This window comes from Bufo gargarizans, chromosome 5 (genome assembly GCF_014858855.1).
Source record: "Bufo gargarizans isolate SCDJY-AF-19 chromosome 5, ASM1485885v1, whole genome shotgun sequence".
NCBI classification, from domain to species: domain Eukaryota; kingdom Metazoa; phylum Chordata; class Amphibia; order Anura; family Bufonidae; genus Bufo; species Bufo gargarizans.
In genome coordinates this window covers 102,132,952-102,155,488 of record NC_058084.1, presented here as the reverse complement: position 1 = coordinate 102,155,488, position 22,537 = coordinate 102,132,952, and the positions used below count along the sequence as shown (strand labels likewise).

Sequence of the window (22,537 nt, the reverse complement as noted above, 5' to 3'; positions counted from 1 at the left end):
TTATATTCTGTTATTAAAAAAACACCCATTTTGGGCAAGATCCTAAATTCGCGGAGAATGAGGAGAGCGTCAAATAAGGGACGTGGCCCCGGTTGCGGTGCTGCTGGTGGAGGTCCTGTTGCAGGGAGAGGATGTGGTCGATCTTAGCCAGCTACACGCACAAGGGAAACACCTTCCTCAGGTGCGAATAGGCAACAGAACCTTCAGCGTTATTTGGTCGTGCCTAATGCGGCTCTATGAATGGTGAGGCAAATCAGCAAAGCAGTCTGAGCCCTAATCATACAGCAGTCTCTTCTGATTTTTTATGACTCTACTAGCAGGGTTTTCCAGGGCCATCCACATAGCTCTGCCCCAGAAGTGGAAGAGATTGAGTGCACCGATGCCCAACCACTTATGTTTCAAGATAAGTACCACCGCAGCACGTCTTGGATGATGAGGAAACACAGGTGCCAAGACTAGATGGAAGACGATGTGGAGGACGATGAGGTCCTCGACCCCACATGGAATCAAGGTCATGCGAGTGGCCTGTGTAGTTCGGAGGAAGAGGCGGTGGGCGAACAGAGCCACCAGCACAGCAGAAGAGGAAGCAGGGTGCAAAAGCAAAGCGGCTGTCCCCTAGACAGTACGTCTGCTACTACCCAACGCAGCAAGGGACCAAGCACACCAAAGCCAGCTCCAAGGAGTTCCCTGGTGTGGCAGTTCTTCAGGCAATGTGCTGACGACAAGACACGAGTGGTTTGCACGCTGTGCAATCAGAGCCTGAAGCGAGACATAAGCATTCTAAACCTGAGCACAACCTGCATGACCAGGCATCTAAGTGCAAAGCACGAGCTGCAGTGGAGTAGACACCTCAAAAACCAAGAAAGGTCTCTGGCTCCTCCTGCTTCCTCTTCTGCTGCAGTCTACGCCTCTTCGTCCACCACTGGAGTAACAGTGGCACCTTCCACCCCGCAAAGAGAGGATCTGCCAGCAACACCACCACCTGGGTCACCAAGCATTTCCACAATATCCCACGCAAGCATTCAGCTCTCCAACTCCCAAACACTGGAGCTGAAGAGGAAGTACCCCCCTACCCACCAGCGATCCCTGGCCCTAAATGCCAGCATTTTAAAATTACTGGCCTTTGAAATGCTTTCATTCCGTCTGGTGGAGACAGAGAGTTTTAAAAGCCTTATGGTGGTGGCTGTCCCACAGTACGTCGTGCCCAGCCGCCACTACTTTTCCAGGCGAGCCATCCCTTCCCTGCACAACCAAGTGGGGGACAAAATCAAGTGTGCACTGCGCAACGCCATCTGTGGCAAGATCCACCTAACTACGGATGCGTGGACCAGTAAGAACGGTCAGGGACGTTATATCTCACTAACAGCATACTGGGCCTGAGGCAGATGGCAGTTTGGCGCTTGTCCTTCCACCATGAGGATTGCAGGGAGCTTCAGTTTGCCTCCTGTTGCTTCCTACTCCGCTTCCTCATCCTCTACCGCCTCCTCATCCGGTCAGCGTAACACCTTCACCACCAACTTCAGCACAGCCAGGGGTAAACGACAGCAGGCAGTTTTTTTTTAACTATGTGTTTGGGGGACAAACCCCACACCCCGCAGTGCATGGAACAACAGACCGATGAGTGGTTGGTGCCAGTAAGCCTCAAGCCCGGCCTGGTGGTGTGCGATAATTGGAGAAATCTCGTAGCAGCTCTGGGACTAGCGGGTTTGACGCACATCCCTTGCCTGGCTCATGTGCTGAATTTGTTAATGCAGAGGTTCCTTAAAAATTACCCCGATATATCAGAGCTGCTGTGCGCTTTCGGCGTTTTCACCCTGCTGCTGCTCGCCTGTCAGCGCTGCAGCAAAACTTCGGCCTTCCCGCTCACCGCCTCATATGCTACGTGCCCACAAGGTGGAACTCAACCTTGCACATGCTGGCCAGACTGTGCCAGCAGCAGCAGGCGATAGTGGAGTTTAAGCTGTAGCACGCACGGTTGAGTCGCTCTGCAGAACAGCACCACTTCACCACCAATGACTGGGCCTCCATGCGAGACCTGTGTTCCTTGTTGCGCTGTTTTGAGTACTCCACCAACATGGCCAGTGCTGATAATGCCGTTCTCAGCGTTACTATCCCACTTCTATGCCTCCTTGAAAAAACGCTTCTGGCGATGATGGAAGAGAATGTGGCACAGGAGGAGGAGGAAGACGGATCATTTCATAGGGTTTCCGGCCAGTCATTCACAAGTGGCTCGTAGAGTGGGTTCCTGCACCCACAAATGGCAGGTAGACAATTGTCCAGCCAGGGCACAGTTCTGGAGGATGATTAGGTGGAGGATGAGGAGATGGAGGAGGCAGAACCGTGTTCACTGCAGGTTGGCACCCAAACCAACTCATGGCCATCACTGGTGCGTGGTTGGGGGGATACGGAGGACACAGACGATACACCTCCCACAGAGGACAGCTTGTTGTTGCCTCTGGGCAGCCTGGCTCACATGAGCGATTACATCCTACAGTGTCTCCGCAACGGCCGCTGAGTTGCCCACATTCTAACTTGTGCTGATTACTGGGTGGCCACGCTGCTGGATGACTGTTACAAGGACAATGTACCATCCTTAATTCCGTCACTGGAGCGTGATCGTAAGATGTGCGAGTACAAGCACACGCTGGTAGGCGCGCTGCTGGTGGCATTCCCACCTGACAGCGGGGCCACAGTGGAAGCACAAGGCGAAGGCAGAGGAGGAGGAAGAGGTCGCCAACGCAGCTGGGGCACCACCAGCAACTCGGAAGGCAGGGTTATCATGGCCGAAATGTGGAAAAGCTTTGTCAGCACGCTACAACAACCAGCACCACCAGCTGATATTGAATGTCTTAGCAGGAGGCAGCATTTCAGCAACATGGTGAAGCAGTATGTGTGCACACGCCTACACGTACTGAATGACGGGTTTGCCCCCTTCTTCTTCTGGGTCTCCAAATTGGGCACATGGCCTGAGCTTGCCCTTTATGCCTTGGAAGTGCTGGCCTGCCTTGCAGCCAGTGTATTGTCTGAACGTGTGTTTAGCATGGCAGAGGGCGTCATCACAGACAAGTGCAGCCGCCTGTCCACAACCAATGTGGACAAGCTCACGTTCATTAAAATGAACCAGACAGTACATGTCCGTACCTTGTGCAGGATAGACATGTATACCGCCTTACCCAGCCATTGTTATACTACAGCGTAATTGCTCATTGTTGTTTTTTTTATATTTCCCACTCTTTTGGGGTGTAAATTTTTTTGAAAATAATTCAAAAACAAAAAACAGTATTGGCTACTTTGTCCTCCTCCACCGCTGCTTCCACCTACACCGCTACGTCCACCGACTCCTCAACCTCCTACTCCATATGGACATCCACCTCATACAACAAGATTTTTTTTTTTTTTTGTACGTATTTTATTTTAGGTAATTTCACTAATTTGTCTGTTACATTGTCAGGTGACATTCACCAATTTTTGGCTGTGATATACCTCTGCTGTACCTAGTAGACAGGTAAACTAATTTCACTAATTTGTCTGTTACATTTCTGGGTGAAAATCACAAAATTTTGGCTGTGATATACCCCTGCTCTACTTAGTGGACAGGTTAAAAAATTTCACTCATTTTTCTGTTACATAGTTGGGTGACATTCACCAATTTTTGGCTGTGATATACCCCTGCTCTACCTACAGGACAAGGAAATACATTTCACTAATTCGTCTGATACATTCTTGGGTGACATTTTACAATTTTTTGCCATGAATAAACCCCTGCTCTGCCAAGGTGACAGGGACCGAAATTAGTAAAAATCGTCAGTTCCATTGGTGGGTGACATTAACCTATTTTTAGGGATAAAAAACCCCTGCTCTGCATAGGTGACAGGGAATTAAATTTCAAAAATTTGTCTTTAATTGACGTGCGCCCCCTCCTTTCATTCGATGCTTCAACTTTAACAACTTGTTCCACATTTCCGCTCGATCACATTGGAGCCATTGACCTCCCTTGGATGTGGTATCTCTTTCTCACGCTCCTTCTCTCCGGCGTGGAACCCTGATTCGCCGTTAACCGTGATCAACATGGTAGGCACAGAAAAGAACATCGAAAGTTGATAGAGAAGATATCCAAATGGATGTTGGACGTCACAGAGACGTGCGATCAGGCAGAAGTTATCTAGAGTCAGCAAAGCGGCAGCAGGGCCTCTCTTGGCTAACGTTTACAAATACAAAATACCCCAGTGACATTCCCTGTCATTTTTTATTAATCATTCTAATAACAGGGCATCTTAAGAGTTCTGTATTGTTATTTATCGTCACTACCTCCCCAAGTTGGGAGTGGGTAATTGCTTCGCGCCCCCTCCTTTACTTGGAAGCTTTGGCTTCAATAATTTGTCCCACATTTCAGCTTGATCACATTGCAGCTATTTAGCTCCCTTGGATGTGGTCTTCCTTTCTCACGCTCCCTCCTCCTCCTCCACCGCCACTTCCACCTACACCACCACATCCACCACCTCCTCAACCTACTCCATATGGACCTTGTTCTCCTAGATCAAGAATATTATTTTTTATTTTTGCTTATTTTATGTTATTTTCAGTCATATCCCTTTCCACATTTGTTTGCAGAGCAGTTGGCATGCTATTAAGCACATTTTGATGCCATTTGCAGCCCTCTAGCCCTTTTCATGACTTTTTTAGAGCCATTTTAGTGCTCCAAAGTCCGGGTTCCCATTGAGTTCGGGGTCACGTTCGGGGCGGTTTTTGTGAAGTTCGGCCAAACCCGTCGAACCCGAACATCCAGGTGTCTGCTCAATTCTAATAGCGTGGTAACATGAACCTGCACCAGGAGAGAACCCTCTCTGGGGCTCACTCTGCTCTAGGTCTACCCCTGCATGGGTGCATTGATCAGCAAGGGTGGCTGGATTAGTGTAGGTGAATGATGATACCTTGGGTGTGGACTGGTGTGGATTTTGCATTTGTTAGGGGGACCTCCATTGAGTGCTACCTTAACTTACGAGGTGGATGCATTATTAAAATATGCTACAATCTCACATGCCAAACAGGTGTAAATGTCATCTTGTTCCTTTCATCTGATGTGAAAGGATGGTTCAAATATAATGTGCATAGGATTAGGGTGTTACACGAAATCCTGCACCTAAAGGCCAAAAACTGCTAGAGAATTATTATATTTAATTTTTCTTTCAACATGAAATACAAGTACAGAAATAAAACGTTGGATGGAACCAACAACCACTCCATAATCAGCTTTAACTCAAGATGCCATTATTGGGATATCTCAGAAATCAGTGAAAAAGTACCAATAAAGACTGAACATGCCATTATATCAAAGAACAGTTCTCCCATACTTACCTAATCACCGGTGTAAACAGACTGTGCAGCCGGCAGTACAGTCTGATGCCCTGAAAAAGGAAGATAACGTTTTATTTTAAAACAGTACATTTAATAGTCGGTTAATTTAAAGGGAGTCTTTCACGCCGATTGACCCTATTAACCTATTAACACACTTATGTCCACGGCATCCCCCCTATTAAAACTGTTCTTACCGTTAGTTCCCTGCTAGCATCATTCGTCCAAAAAACACTTTTATTACGTATGCAAATGAGGCTGTGAAGGTGCCCAGGGGCGGCCTTACAGCGGCCGGTGCCCAGGCCCCTGGGTCATTTTCATACCAATTCACTCCCGCTCCTCCGCGTCTGCCCGCCCATCCGCCGCGTCTGCCCGCCCATGGTCTCTTCTCTATCTTTCCTCCTACTGTCCGTAATCCCGCGCATGCGCCGATGACCGCGATATCGGCGCGTGCGCATTGAATGACCACAGTCTGGCCGAGGCATCACAGTTTACTGTGTGCATGCGCCGGCACCGGCCTAACTTACGCCCCTGGGCACCTTCACAGCCTTATTTGCATACGGAATAAAAGTGTTTTTTGGACGAAAGTTCCCTGCTAGCATCAAACGGTAAGAACAGTTTTAATAGGGGGGATGCCGTGGACATAAGTGTGTTAATAGGTTAAGAGGGTCAATCGGCGTGAAAGACTCCCTTTAAATTACATTTTTTTAAATAAAATCATATCTTGTGAATAAAGGATAATTATTGTTGGTGGAAAAACTCTTTAAAGGGTTTCTACCACCAGAAATACTGTTATGTAGCTGACTGACATTAGCGATGCACCCATGTCAGTACCACATAACAGTATGTTTCTAATGTTAGTCCCTGCAGCCGTTTTTGTTAAAAATGCACTTTTATTATATGCTAATGAGCTTCTAGGTGCTATATGGGCGTAAAATCAGCACCTAGAGGCTCCGTCCACTCACCCTGTATTCTGCCCAGGTCCTGTGTTGTGAAGCCTTCCTCACTGTGACGTAGTCGGCACAGGCGCAGTGAGGAAGCCGGCACCAGGATCGCATCATTCACTCACTGCGCCTGCGCCGAAGACAGAAGTGAACGGCGCAGGATTTCGCCAACGATGCAGGGAACAGTGGCATCAATCAAGAGGAGCTGGGCGGGCACAACACAGGACCTGGGCGGAATACAGGGTGAGTGGACGGAGCCTCTAGGTGCTGATTTTACGCCCATATAGCACCTAGAGGCTCATTAGCATATAATAAAAGTGCATTTTTTACAAAAACGGCTGCAGGGACTAACATTAGAAACATACTGTTATGTAGTGCTGACATGGGCGCATCGCTAATGTTAGTCAGCTACATAACAGTATTTCTGGTGGTAGAAACCCTTTAAGTAGGTGCAATTTTAAATTCTGTTTCTAGATATGAACTGACCAATCTGAAAAAGGCAATGGGGTACACTTTGCTAGACAGTATATCTAACCATATATAAGAATCGGTACGGTATATTTTTATATTTTGTTTAGCTGTACACTAAAGTCATAGGTGTAACATGAAGGTCCTGGACCCAATCCCTTCCTGGTCAAATTCTGAGAAACACACGTTTTTATTATATGCAAATGAGCCCCTTGGTGCAACGAGGGTGTTGCTGTTACATCTCATGGCAGCCGAAGCTTCACTCACTTTCTATGCCAGCCCAGACCCCCCCTTCCCGCTCTAGTATGTTGCCTTTGCATCACGTGACACCCGAAGCTCCACTCACTTTCTATGATGGCCCAGACTCCCCCCCCCCTTCTCGCTCTAGGTTGTTGTCATTGCATCTCATGGCATCTGAAGCTCCACTCACTTTCTTTGACGGCTCAGACTACCCCTCCTTCCCACTCAAGGGTGTTGCTGGTGAATCTCGTGGCACCCGAAGCTCCACTCGCTTTCTATGCAGGCCCCGACCCCCCTTCCTTCCCGCTCAAGGGTGTTGCCGTTGCATCTTATGGCCCCCGAAACTCCACTCACTTTCTATGCCGGCCCAGACACCCCCTCCTTTCTGCTCAAGGATGTTGCCGTTGCATATCGTGGCAACTGAAGCTCCCCTCACTTTCTATGCCACCCCAGACCCCCCCCTCCTTCCAGCTCAAGGGTGTTGCCTTTGAATCTTGTGGCACCCCAAAGCTCCATTCACTTTCTATGCCGGCCCAGACATCCTCTTCCTTCCCGCTCTGAGTGACAGGGACAGGCAGTCTATACATAGTCGCACCTGGCCCAATCTCTCACCTCTGTGATCAGCACATATGCAATACAGGTTCCATCCCCATGGCAAGCTTCACTACTGTACTGTGGCTGTGCCAATCACAACGGCAAATGTTCAGCTGTGAGATTTCAGGGCCATGCAGAGCGGGGGAAGGGGTGTGTGACCAGCAAAGAAAGTCAGCAGAGCTTCCAGTGCAACAATATGCAATGGCAACACCCTCGTTGCACCAAGGGGCTCATGTGTATATAATAAAAATGCTTGTTGCTCAGAATTCAGGCCACTGATCAAGATTGGACAAAGTCCATTGCACTCAGTGCGCAAGCGCACATCTACAGAGTATGTGGTGACAGATTCCCTTTAAAAAAACAGACTTTTCATTTTAATTTCAGATAAATATTTAAATTTGTCATTCCATCAAGGCCACACATTTTTGAAAACATAGACCAATGTGCTTTTATACCACAGTTTTTTTAATATGAATTTCTGATTATATCAAATATGAGGGATGACCTTTTAGCCAACTGAACAACTACGAGCTGTAATCTCTACTCAAGCTTCAAGTTTGACTGTATGTATGTGTGTGTAAGGTCTCATACTAAGTAGAGAAAACTCTCAAAGATGCAACTCAGAAAACAACTTTCTAAGCCCATCAGACCCATCTCTCAATTGCTTAGACTCATTTAACAGGCCTCATCATACACATCTGCCACATAAATTGTTTGTAAAGCATTCAAAAGAGAAATAGATGCCTGATTGTAAGTCATATCATATGTAAACTGAGCTTAGTATAAATAATAAACCTGTTGTAGGTACTAAAACACAAAAACCTCAAGTAGATCTAAAGTAATAAAATGAATAAGAATTCTCTCTTCCTATGCTTAATATAATCTGGGCTGGTTCACCAAAATGTATATACTGTACATGCTTGTTCTTGCAGTTTTGATGACAATGATAAAAAATCACCAGATGTTAACAGATCCCCCAGAAACATCTTAACATAAAAATGCTGAAGTGCCAGAAAAACCGGAGTGTGCATAATGTCTCTATATATTGTTTTACACCTGGGCCATGATTTGCATGCGTAGTCTTTCCATAGAATAGTCTATGGTAAGTGTATTTTGCAACATCTGTGACAAATTGTATAGCTTTAGAGATTCACAGACTACATTCAGTTTTCTTAACTCTTTAAAGGGGTTTTCCGAGAGTTTACAACTAATGACTTATCTTTAGGATAGATCATCAGTATCTGATCGGTGGGGGTCCAACACCTGGGAACCCGCCGATCAGCTGTTTGAGAAGGTAGCAGTGCTCCTATGCACATCACGGCCTTCACTCATCTTTCTCTAGCCCATCTCTGACGACACGGTCATCGGTCACGTGGCCTAGGAGCAGCTCAGCCCCATAGAAGTGAATGGATCTGAGCTACGATACCAAGCACAGTTGCTATACAATGTACGACGCTGTGCTTGGTGAGCTGAGAAAAGACCAAAGTGCTACTGACAGAGCCGATGTCTCCTCAAACAACTGATCGGCGGGGGTACTGGGTGTCAGACCCCCACCGATCAGATACTGATGACCAATCCAGAGGACAGGTCAGCGGTATAAAGTCTTTGCAAACCCTTTTTCAAAGACCAGGCCTGAAAGGGCCTTAATGACCACACCCTAGACCACACCCTAGACACTTTTTGTGGGGTGATTTTTTTTCTTTTATTCCAGGGAGACTGCAAAAAATATATATTTTTTGTTCACTCTTTGTTCTTTACATTTACAAATTAACACTAAAATAAATTATTAAATTAATTCAATTTAATTATTAAAATGGTTTCCCTGATTTGAGTCATTTTGATTATATATACTCTTCAGGGTGGCTTTGGTGAATGTTTTGTTCAGCATAGGCATTTTTTCTCTATGTTTGCATTTTGTTAGATTTTTTTTTAAACTTTTTTATATATTTTTGGCACTTAATATGTATCCTTTATTACACTTTCTCACAATTTTGCACTTTTCCACTGCAATTATGACATCCACAGGAGCTCAAGTTACAGCCTTGGTGGTTACATGTCCCAGTAGCTGTGCTGTGTTCACAGACACCCAGCAATCACACTGCCGCTTCCTCTCACTTAGCGCTATGTATGCTGGAAGAAAAATACAGAAGCGGCAATAAACCACTCCTGTCTTTTCATCTGTGTGCACAACTATCTCTGAAAGCCTAGGACCCGACCTGTTCCTGCTAGATTGCAGAAGCTTTAAATCAGTACCACACCTTTTGAATGGTGTACGTTTAAAGCCCAGCCCACTATAAGTGAACCAGAGTAACCGAACACTTGTCACCAGTTTACCCCAATGCTTATGGCTAATAGCTGGAGGTCCCAGCACAGGCAGACTCTGTTTAGCAAAAAGGAACTCTTCACACAAAAGTGGATTGCTCAAAGTGGACAACCCCTTGATATCACTAGTCTTAAACGAGTCTAATGTGGATCTCCTTTTGTGTAATAGAAAGTGATATAGTCATTAACTAACTAACTAACTCTATCTCCAGAAATAGAGGTAGAGAAATTACCTTTGATATTACATCTTGCATTTCATTCCTTGGATAGTAGGTGCCATCATCATAACGGAATCTATACAACATCTGCTCCGATTTAAACTGGTGTTTATCTGTAACTATAAAAAGACATTTCACACATTAGTAGGTTTTGCATTTATCCTAGGAAATTCTTGGCCAAACGTTGTGCCCCTGATGCTCTAAAATTGGGACAGTGCAACATCTCTCCAAAATCCTATAGTAACTAAAATAGGTTCTCCTGCTCTGGTTTGTGAATTTGACTGTCCTAAGCTAACCTAACAATCCACACTGCTCTTGTTGCTTTGTACCTTGGAACAAAGCCAGGTGCAAAGGTGATACACTAAACAAAAAACAAAACATTAGAATATTTGTGCTTAGGAAAACTGCTGTTGACCATGGAAATGATAAAGCAAGCCAAATTAGAAAGTATTTGAATAGGGATTCCCCCAATGCTTAAAGGGTTTGCACAAGATTAGAAAACAAGGCTGCTTTCTTCTAAAAACAGATCCACACTTGTTCATCCAAGCCACCCCAACATTATATGAACCAGAGAAACCTGGAATGCCTCAAGGGAAACTTAGATGACTTGCCTTGTGGGGTTCTTTTTGGAGGTGCTCTCTATCATAAGGGCGATCAAATAATCTGCATGAATATTGTAAGCCTGGCGACACTACTATTGATTTCTAGGAAGAATATATCGCAAATTGTATATCTTGATTCTTCTGGAATTTGATAGGATAGCCACTCTTTTCCTTCTTTGTCAGGGAAGATAATTTGCATACCTTTGGCTTTCTGAGAAAGATATTCAAATTAGCTTGTCTTCCAAAACAGAAAATAATGCCAGCTGAATTAAGATATGTGATTTGTACATACTCTTCCTAGAAAACTAGAGTAGTGCTGCCTAGTATACAATACTCATGCTTTTTTCATCTTCTTTTGAAAGAGAGCTAGCTTCTTGGCCTTTTAGCTAAGATCAAGTGGAGTATATGTTCTTATCCATTAAGGAGGTTTAGTCCAGGTCTCTAGGATGTTGAGTAGAGCAGAGAACCACGTGGTTGTTCCTAGGGTGTATGCCTTTGGCCATAAGTGCAGCATAGTAGGTGACCAAGGGCTGCTAGATCAAGGCCATGGGCTAAGAAGTGCTTGAAAGCCTGAAGTATCTGAATTCACTGAGGTTGGGAGCCCACTGAGTGATGACAGATTCACATGTGCTTCACTTTCAGACATTTTGAGCACACTCATCTCTCTTTAACTCAGCTTCGGCTTGACTTTCACTTATTTTTTTAGTGTGTTCACGTTTGTTTGTCACTAGGACTTTTTAAGGTTGCATCGTCCTTACGGGCTACCCCCTGAGGTCTAGGGTGTGTGTGTGGGCCCATGAGATTCCTCAACTCCCTGCAAACCCCCTGGTCTCTCCATCCAGGTGGATAAGGAGAAATGCAGATGGCAGAAGAAGGACTCCCACCTATAGGGTTGATTTATATTCAGTGTTTACTGTCAAATAACCTGTAGTAGATTGCAGGTAAGAACAGTAATAATATGCATATTGTCCCCCCAACCTAACTAGCCAAACACGTTTAAAGGTGCCATGTGGCCATTAAGAATGAAGAAGGACTATACAGTGCGGTCTTTATTATTAAATGAACGGCAGCTGCGGGCTAATTCTCTCAGTGTGGCTGTACCCTAAGGCAGAGTGGCGTGGTTATACCTGGTTTATAGTGATTCGTGATTAATTAATTTGTAACAAATCAAATTTCTTGGCTAGCTTCGGCAATTTTTCAAAACTTCACTCATCTCTAATATTAGTAATGAAGTCAACTATCACTGGATGGGATCTGAAAATGACTCCTACTACCTGAGGGATATATAGACTACTCATGGATCACTTATATTGTAGTTTTACACCTTTTCAATACTTTATAAACTGTAGTTGCATTTGGAAACCAGAGGCATGCACTCAGTCTTTCACAAGGTTCTATAAATGAAGCTGGATTAGAGAATGCATTAAGCTCACGAGTGTTTACTCAAGCTACATTTCACCTAAGTCATAACTTCCCCTTGGTGTTAGTCCACTGGCTGCTGTGTAGGATTCCTGGGCAGGACACAGATTTTCTACTGATATACTGACTGCAGAAACAATGATATAACAAAACAAAGCTGCTCACAACATGCTGACCTACATCCACAATGAAATACTTTGATCGCCGGCAGTTATCTCTTCCAGCTGTTAATGATATGTTATGTAGTACTAGGCTTTGAATTTTCCTATTTTCCTCATTTCTTACTCTCTACAACTTTACATCAAACTTGTCAAGGGTGATACACTAAACAAAAGTAAAAAATTAGAAAATAAGGGGAACTGCTGTTCACCATGGAAATGAAGTATTTGAATGGGGATTCCCCCAATGTAGATTCTTAAAGGGTTTGCACAAGATTAGAAAACAAGGCTTCTTTCTTCTAAAAACAGATCCATGCTCGTTTATCCGAGCCATCCCTGTACAAGAGCTGTGTAAGAGACATACATGGCCAGTAGAGATGAACAAACCAGACAAGATTTGTTTCACTTGAAGTTCACCATTTTTTTGGGGGGAACAAATCAATTTGTTCCAAATCAATAAGAGAGAGATAGAGAAGTACAAAAGTGTGCTTAGCTATTCTTTGTTCTCTGCTACATAAGCATGTTTAAAAGGCAAGAAGGCATCTCTGCCAATTTGCTGTGTGAAAATAATGCAGCTCTCACATTGCTTCTGTGTTCTTCTTACTGTTTACTTGCTGTGCAGCAGCAGGTAGGTATAATTATAGCTCTATGCTGTTCAGCTGAACATATATCACCTTTAGAAATTTTATTTCACTATTTGAATCAAAATCATATGAACCACAGAGACCTGAAATGCCTCAATGGAAACTTAGGTGACTTGCCTTGTGAGGTTCTTTTTCGGGTGCTATTTATGATTAGGGAGACCCAAAAAAATTATGCATGAATATTGTATGCCTGGGGAAACTACTCTTTGTTTCCACGAAGAATGATATGTTAATGATATGTCATGTAGTACTATGCTTTGAATTTTCCTCATGTCTTACTCTCTACAACTTTACATCAAACCTGTCATGATAATTTATGTCAACTTATACAAGGTTCTTTTGGACTTATTGGTCTTCATCAGTACAAGATATGGAAACTATGACCTCTGTGGTGAGTTATGTGATGGCAAAGAGCCCTGGATCTGCTTTTAAGAAGGCCTTTTTATAATCAATTTTTCTTTAGAAAAAGGTGTGCCGTCAAATACGCTGTGATACCGAAAACATTTGAACAACTGTTATTTAATAGACACATTATTCTTTACCCAGTGAAGCGTGAAGCATTGTGGGAACATTAATAACAGTATATGCCTTCAGCCTTGTCATATATAATTGTCATGTTTGTTATATACCAGGAAACACAATGATGAAGGTAGTCACACCTAACAAAGACGGTATTAATTAACATTTCAGAGACGAAACAAAACTGTGATTAGCTTCACTTCAGTAGACTGCACCAACCTCTAGATAAAAGCAATTACATTGCAAAATATTTGTATATTGCGTCCATTAAAACATCAGCCAAGTGGAAAAGAAAGCTCTGCTAAAATAATGAATGTATTAGACTGTAAACCAGCGAGGCTCTTATCAAGACAGCTCATAAAAACATGCAAAGCCTTTTAGAATTACATAATTTTTTTGGTATGCAGCGAGCCATTAAAGGGGTTGTCTCACTTTAGCAAGTGCCATTTATCTTGTAGAGAAAGTTAACACAAGGCACTTACTAATGTAATGTGCTATCCATATTGCCTCCTTTGCTGGCTCGATTCGTTTTTCCATCACATTATATACTGCTTGTTTCCATGGTTACAACCATGCTGCAATTCATCAGTGGAGGTCATGCTTGCACACTATAGGAAAAAGCACTAGCCTATTTGGTGGCTGGGACCGTGGGAGCGCACATAGGCCACTGCTTTTTCTGATAGTGTGCAAGCATGACCGCCACTGATGAATTGCAGGGTGGTCGTAACCATGGAAACAAGCAGTGTATAATGTGATGGAAAAATGAATCCAGCAAAGGAAGCAATATGCATAATAACAGTACACTAGTAAGTGCCTTGTATTAACGTTCTCTACATAATAAATGCCATTTGCTTAAGTGACACAACCCCTTTAAGCTGTTGTGTAGGTATTTATAACCCTTGTGCACACTGCATTTTAAATGTTGAAAGCATAGATACAGTAAGTAGTTTTACCATCTTTGTTGTCATACTTTTATACATCTGCTTCTACAGATTTCTAGACATCTTCACAAACACTAGTCTTTCAAATTCTTGCCATACAGGATCCAACTTACCAGACTGTACAGACTTATACAATGATGGTCATCTTTAGCTATGCCAAGGGGCGGAATACTCTGAGCTTTGGCCAACTTATAGAAAGGCAATAAGATCTAAGACAGCATGATCTATGACACCTATTAGTTGGTAACTGTTATTATGGATCTATACAAATGGTAGCTTTAAAAGGAATGTGTCCCCAGAATATGATCTATTGTTTAAATAAAGTTTTTAATATATTTTCTTTTGCATTTTTTGTTTTAATTTTCTATGTCACTATATAAAAAATATATATATAAAAAAAAATATACATATATATATATATATATATAAAAGGAAAAATGATGGCGACACCAGAAAAAAACAGGAAGGGTGCTAGGTCCAGGGATGTAGCAGCTTACCCCGTCAAATAAAGATGAAACACGGACAGCACTCCAGGTAAAAGATAGTGGTGTTTATTCACCCATGTAGATGGCAACGTTTCGGCTCATGCACGAGCCTTTTTCAAGCCTATATATATATATATATATATATATATATATATATATATAAAAAGAGTGCAGTTTTCACACTGGCCACTAGGCTTAATGATATGTTGAGACTTCCTGTTCTGTTCAGGTAGTTTTCCAGGAGCAATCTCATTATCATCTCAGGCAGAATTACACCGAGAGCTATCACCTTTGTATAGATAAAACAGGATCCACCATTCACAATAGATGATATCACAGCTTATCTGTCACCGCCAGATATCTGAGAAGCTCTGACAGACGTTCGTCAGAACCTACTGCTTGAGGTTCTTTTGTTTTGCTTTCGTTTTGTCATCTCGTTTCCCTCTCTCAGCTGTCATCTAGTTGCACTGATTGAGACAGATCCACTGTCCTTGGACTGAATATGACAGGAAGGAGTGATCTCTCTCCTCTCTCTAAGACGCCTGTCAATACAAACAGCCTGAGACATGGCAGACTCCAAGGAGGCAGGTCTCTCATGAAAGGCAAATGCATCCTTCAATCCCTCTGAAAGACCATGGCAAAATTGACTTCGGAGTGCAGCATCATTCCAACCAGAATCAGCTGCCCATCTCCAAAATTCTGAACAGTATATCTCTGCGGACTGTTTACCCTGGCATAAAAGACGCAGTCTAGATTCAGCCAGAGAAATACGATCCGGATCATCATATATCTGACCCAGGGCTACAAAAAATTATTCCACGGATCGGGGGGGCCGTGCCCCCACCGGTAGTGAAAAGGACCAAGACTGATCGTTATCCCTGAGCAGCGAGATGATGATCCCACCCTCTGCTCCTTATCACCAGAGGAATGGGAAAGTAGGCAAAAATGGAGTTTGCAAGCCTCTCTAAAACGAATAAAATTCTCACTACCCCCGGAGAACGTATCCGGAAGCGAGATCTTAGGCTCAGAACAAACTCCATGAACGCAAGCTGAACCGGTCACCTGAAACTGAGATACGGTTTTACGGAGATCTGCTACCTCCAGTGAAAGACCCTGCATACGTTCAGTCAAGAGTAAAACCGGATCCATGCTTAAGACGGTTGTGGCGGTTTATAATGTCACGGATGGTGTTGCAGAAAACTAGAAGACAACAAATGAAGATCCGACTGACTTGATCCCAAACTAAGGAACATAAGGGGGAGCCCTGTAAAAGCCCTAGCACTCTCCCTGACTTCTCAGCCCATGCAAAGATCTCTATGATAGATAATTGCATGCCCTCGTGCCTCGACTGTATGACACCTGAACACCCTATAATAGTGAGGGGACACGACCACCGGCTCCCTACACTTAATACGGAGGGAGTCAGGGTCACCTAGGATCAAGCAAACAGGAAAACACAAATAAATGAACAGACTTATCTGTAGAAGCATCAGTTGCAGCATCCAGCATGCACACACTCCAGGAAGTTGTATAAACCGCAAAGTGATGCAGTATGGGAGGGGATTTAAAGGGATGCAATCAGTGCAACTAGATGACAGCTGAGAGAGGGAAACGAGATGACAAAACAAAAGCAAAACAAAAGAACCTCAAGCAGGAGGTTCTGAAGAACGTCTCTCAGAGCTTCTCAGATATCTGGCGGTGACATTATCTACTCCCTCCTGACCACTGCTCAGGTCACAGAACATGCCCAGAAAACTCTCCCATAGAAATCAATGAGGTCTGCTCCTGACCATTGTGTCTATGGCCCATATGGCAGTTGTCAAAGAACAGGGAGTCTTGACATATTTAGGCTTATTATCTAATGCGACTAATGCATCATTTTAGGATTATTTTTAAAATATATATAGGAACATGAAAAAAGTAAAAGCAAATCACCATAGATTCTACAAAATATGTTTAACCCCTTCCCGGCATGTGACGTACTATTATTACGTCATATGTCAGGTTTTTAAAGATGGCGCCCACTCCTACAACAGTCACCGGCGGCTAATTACACAACTGGCGGTAATGCCGATTGTGGAAATTTAACCCCTTAGATGCCGTGGTCAAACCTGACTACGGCATCTGAGTGCGCTGAAAACCGGAAGTGGCGCTTCCAGTTATGCTCAGGCTCCCCTGTGTGGCGATTGGAGGAGTCGGAGCTTGTGTGCAGCAGCCCCTGTCTTTGTGAATAGTGTTTCCTATGGAGCCCTTTTTTCTGTAATAGGGCTCCATTGGAAAGTAGTAAAACTTTACAGACTACAATGCAAGTGCATTGGAGTATATGATAATAGCAATCAGATGTTTGATTGTTATAGTTCCCCATGGGAACTATAAAAATGTGTAAAAAAAAATTAATAAAGTTTTTACAAATATTTTTTTTATAAAAGTTCAAATCACCCTCTTTTCCCAAAATGAGAATAAAAAATACACATCATGGGTATCACTGAGTGCATAAATGCCCATACTATCAAAATATTAAAGTATTAATCCCATACAGAAAAAGGTGAAATGAAAAAAAGGGTGAAAATTGCTGATTTAAAATTTTTTGGTCGCTTCTCCTCCCACAAAAATTTTTTATACAAAGTGATCAAAAATCCGTACACACCCCAGAATGGTATCAATGAAAAGTACACATCGCCTCTCAAAAAATCAGCTCTGCACACATAACTGCAAAAAAGTTATAGTGGTCAGGATATGACAGCAAGAAAATTATAATTTTCTTTCAAGATATTTTTTTTTTTTTCAGCATCAAAACGCAAGGAAAAGTATACATATGTGGTATTGGCGGATTCCTGCTGACCTGGAGAATGAAGATCACAAGTCAGTTTTACCGCATAATTAACGCTGTAAAAAAAACAACATGTAAAACTGTTGCAAAATTGCGTTTTTTTCCCAATTGCACCTTTGGAATTTTTTTACCACTTCCCACTACATTCTATGCAATATTAAATTGTGGCATTGGAAAATACAGCTTACTATGTGAACAGAAAGAAAAAAATGATGGCTCTGGGAAGGTGGCGAGCGAAAAACAAAAATGCTAAGTCAAAACAAACTCCAGGGTAGAAAGGGTAAACATAAAGTCTTGATTTAAACAAAATGCATTTCCTTTAAGCTAGCCATACATTCATTTCAGTCAACCTCCCGATTTCGACACGATCGTCAAACCAACTAATATTTATGGGGGCCTCTCGTCTCAAGAGCAGACATCATTAATTGGAGGTAGTACAATAGCTGGGATTCACACCAAGTTCCGGGACAAGATGGTTTCGTTTCAATCTCTGTAAGAGAGGGGGTTACATATGTGTGGTCTCTACCCAATGAAATTAAACAAACGGTATGGATTTGGACTAAAAGCAGAACATAGTGATTCCTTTTATTATATTTTTATTGCACTTTGAACTTAATACTGTACTTTGTACATATTACCTTTTACTATGACTTTTTATGTACAAGAAATATGAGGCTTTTATCTGAGGTAAAATGTGTCTTTAAATGCTCTATTTACCATGATGAATTATTCCATTCTCCAGTAAAGCTTGGCCAAGGTTAACACCTTCTTCTGGTTTGTGAATTTCTCCAATTTCCAGTAGCCACTCCACAAATTCACTGCAAGGAACCAGGAAAAAAAATGAAGAAGCAACTCCAGAAATTGTTCATTCTTATACATTTATCACTTACTGCTATGAGCTCAGGTGACTACATACATTAGAATTATGACCATGGATGCCACCATCCACAAATATCTGGACTGTCCATAAAAATAGAGACAGATTATACGGTTGAACTTCCTGATTTCAATTTAAGCTAAAATAGCTGCCCCAAGAAAACATCTTTGCAAGTAAATAAAACTTAGTTACCAAACTTAGTGGAAATCTTCTTTAATATTTTGTCATACTAATAATATTACATTTTATTTTTGTCTTGGCTTCACTCTAAGGAACCATTTGAAAAAAATAAAAAATAAATAAATCAAATCAGACAAAACAAGCAAAACACAACACTTAGGCCTCTTTTACACAACCGTATGGCTTTTTCAGTATTTTGCGGTCCGTTTTTCATAGATCCGTTGTTCCTTTTTTTGTTGCCGATTCCGGTCAGTTTTTTCATTACGTTTTTCCTTATGGCATATACAGTATACAGTAATTACATAGAAAAAAATGGGGCTGGGCATAACATTTTCAATGGATGGTTCCGCAAAAAACGGAATGGATACGGACATACAGATCCATTTCCGTATGTGTTCCATTTTTTTGCGGACCCATTGACTTGAATGGAGCCACAGAACGTGATTTGTGGGCAATAATAGGACATGTTCTATCTTTCAACGGAACGGGAAAACGGAAATACGGAAACAGAATGCACACGGAACCATTGAAATGAATGGTTCCGTATACGGAACGCAAAAAACGGCCCGTAAACGGAAAAAAAAAACGGTTGTGTGAAAGAGGACTTAGGGAGAGATTTATAAAACTGGTGTAAAGTAGAACTGGCTTAGTTGCCCATAGAAACAAATCAGATTTCAACTTAAATTTTTCACAGTTCCTTTGAATATTGAAAGGTGCCATCTGATTAGTTGCTATAGGCAACTAAGCCAGTTCTACTTTATACCAGTCTGATAAATGACCCCATTAGTATTATAAAGGAAAATTGACAAATCACACATACAAATGTAAATGAATACATGGCGATTGTGATCTACGGTTACATTTTTACCTGCCAAGAAAACACTTTGGGATCGTTGTCAGTTTCTTTTTCCGATCTTTGATAAGACTTCCATGCTTACACATCATTTTGTAAAGTTTTTCTCCTTGTTCTGATATCATCATCCAGGTGTCCTGTTCCATACCTAGTGTCAGACCTGTGAGGACCCCATAAACCACCATTAACCGATTGCTGTATCTGAATCAGTTCACACATGTCACTCAGTCTATGAAAACCACTACTGTCACCACAGTCGCCATCTTGCTTTGATATAATGCACATTGTAAGGTGTATGGTGGCACACACAGTCCCTAAGGTTCCACATTAAGGAGCTGTATTTTCACCTCCTTATGGCACTTTATTCTTCAATAAACGTGATACTTCTACTGTAGAATAGCATGCGCCTCTATATAATATTAGGGGAACATTCAGGTACAGTATGAGCCTCTAGTCTTTTTTGGGATGTAGTACTGTAGATCCTGCATACATTAAACATGAAGGCAAATGCATTGAAAATGGTACTGCACCCTGGTTAAAGGTAACAATAAAACATCATTCAGTCTAATCTTGGTTTTATTTGTAGCTACTCTATTTTTCAAAAGGAAGACTAAGGCCCCTTTCACACGGGCGAGAGGTGAACGCATTGCACCCGCACTGAATCTGGACCCATTCACTTCAATGGGGCTGTGTACATGAGCAGTGATTTTCATGCATCACTTGTGTGTTGCGTGAAAATCGCAGCAAGCTCTATATTGGGCGTTTTTCACACACAACGCAGGCCCTATAGAAGTGAATGGGACTGCGTGAAAATCGCAAGCATCCGCAAGCAAGTGCGGATGCGGTGCAATTTGCATGCATGGTTGCTAGGAGACGATCGGGATGGGGACCTAATCTTTATTATTTTCCCTTATAACATGGATATAAGGGAAAATAATAGCATTCTTAATACAGAATGCTTAGTAAAATGTCCATTGAGGGGTTAAAAATAATAAACAAATTTAACTTACCCCATCCACTTGATCATGTAGCGGATCTCCTCTTCTTTCTACTTTCTTCAGGACCTGGCTAAAGGACCTTTGATGACATCACAGTGCTCATCACATGGTCCATCACCATGGTGATGGACCATGTGATGGACCATGTGATGAGGGCAGTGATGTCATCAAAGATCCTTTAGCCAGGTCCTAAAGAATGTAGACAGAAGAGGAGATCCGCTACGCGATCAAGTGGATGGGGTTAAATTTGTTTATTATTTTTAACCCCTCAATGGACATTTTACTAAGCATTCTGTATTAAGAATGCTATTATTTTCCATTATAACCATTTTATAAAGGGAAAATAATAAAATCTACACAACACCATCCCAAACCTGAAGTTCTGTTAAGAAGTCCGAGTTTGGGTCTGGGTACCAAACATGCCAATTTTTCTCACGCACGTGCAAAACACATTAAAAAACACTTTGCACTAGCGCGCATTTTGCCGCAACGCACCCGCATCTTGTCCGGCCCTCACGCGCAACGCTCGTGTGAAAGAGGCCTAAGGTTGGCACAGCCCTCTTCCCAGTATAATACCACATCAGTAAAATTGTATGTAATAGTCCTAATAATAGTCACATAGGGAACATTTAACAACCCCTGTATGCCAGAAAACTGGATTTAAAAAAAATTGTTATATACCCTGCTTAGGCTACTTTCACACTAGTGTTGTTGCTTTCCTGTATTGAGATCCGGTACAGGTTCTCAATACCGAAAAAAAAACATTTCTATTTAGTCTGAATGGAAAGAGATCTGTTCAGGATACATCAGGATGTCTTCCTTTTCTTTAGCATTTTGTTTTGTGACCGGACACCAAACCGCTGCAAGCTGCGGTTTAGTGTCCGGTCATAAAAACGGATCCAGCAATGAAAGAAATGTAAGTCAATGGTGACGGATACGTTTTTAGGAGCCTAAAAAACGGATCCGTCACCCACTGACTTAAATGATTTCACACAACCGCATCCTAACGGAAAGGATGGATCCTGATGTGCAAAATCTAAACGGATTTGTTTAATTCTGGTATTGAGATCCTTTGCCGAATCTCAATACCGGAATTACCAACGCAAGTGTCAAAGTAGCTTTGTGCAAATTTTTTTAACTTTTATTACTTTCCCAAAAAGTGGGCACACTGGGGCAGGGAGTGGCCGTTACGGGGCCAAGCATAGCCAGCTCAGCACATTTATTATGCTCTACACCCGGAAATTGGCATAGATTATACCGGAAATATACACTAGCTCACCTTCTTATGTAGACTTCAGTTCTGGCACACAAACCTGCACAGATGTGCCACCATTTTTAATCAAGCAAAAGCTCCACCACATTTTTTTATTTTCTTTTTTGTGTATTTTTTGTGTTAATATATCTGATGACTGCCAGAAACTGGGATTGTACCCGTTGGGTTTCAGTCTACCTGGCCTTATAGTTTCCCTCTCAGACAAGCATCACTGTCAATGCGGCCACTTATTTAAAACTTGTCTCATGTTTGTGGTCAGCCTAAATTTGCTTGCTCATTTGTCAGCTAGTTTTTTCCAATTATGGGGAAAAATCTCAACAGAAATTTCTACACTGCTTGAATGCATTCCAGTTTTTGAAACGTGACTAGTCAAATCCAAATGTGAATAATTGCTTAGACATTGTAATTCTTTTGGTATAAGTAAGTAGTTCACACATGAAGTCCTGTTTGGAGCCAGCAGAATGATTTAGATGGGACATGGCTGCCGAAATTGCGTCTAGCTCTTGGGGGAATTTTACAGAATATGATTTCCATTGTTTAGGTTGCCATGGATATTGTTTACTGGCCACTACACGCGATGGAAGCTTAACAATGCAGAATGCAGTAGGTGGAATGATCCG

General features: G+C 42.4%; 1 protein-coding gene across 2 annotated transcripts in view; it reads right to left on the bottom strand.

Moving 5' to 3' along the window:
* The window catches only part of PREX2 (phosphatidylinositol-3,4,5-trisphosphate dependent Rac exchange factor 2), a 390,423-nt gene that overhangs the window by 218,270 nt on the left and 149,616 nt on the right, over positions 1 to 22,537 (bottom strand). For both annotated transcript variants that reach the window (XM_044293224.1, XM_044293225.1), the window contains exons 10-13: positions 19,662 to 19,806; positions 18,454 to 18,554; positions 10,154 to 10,257; positions 5,356 to 5,405 (exon numbers count right to left, since the gene is read on the bottom strand). In XM_044293224.1, the coding sequence (XP_044149159.1) occupies positions 5,356 to 5,405; positions 10,154 to 10,257; positions 18,454 to 18,554; positions 19,662 to 19,806 (400 nt within the window). The remainder of the gene's footprint in view (positions 1 to 5,355; positions 5,406 to 10,153; positions 10,258 to 18,453; positions 18,555 to 19,661; positions 19,807 to 22,537) is intronic.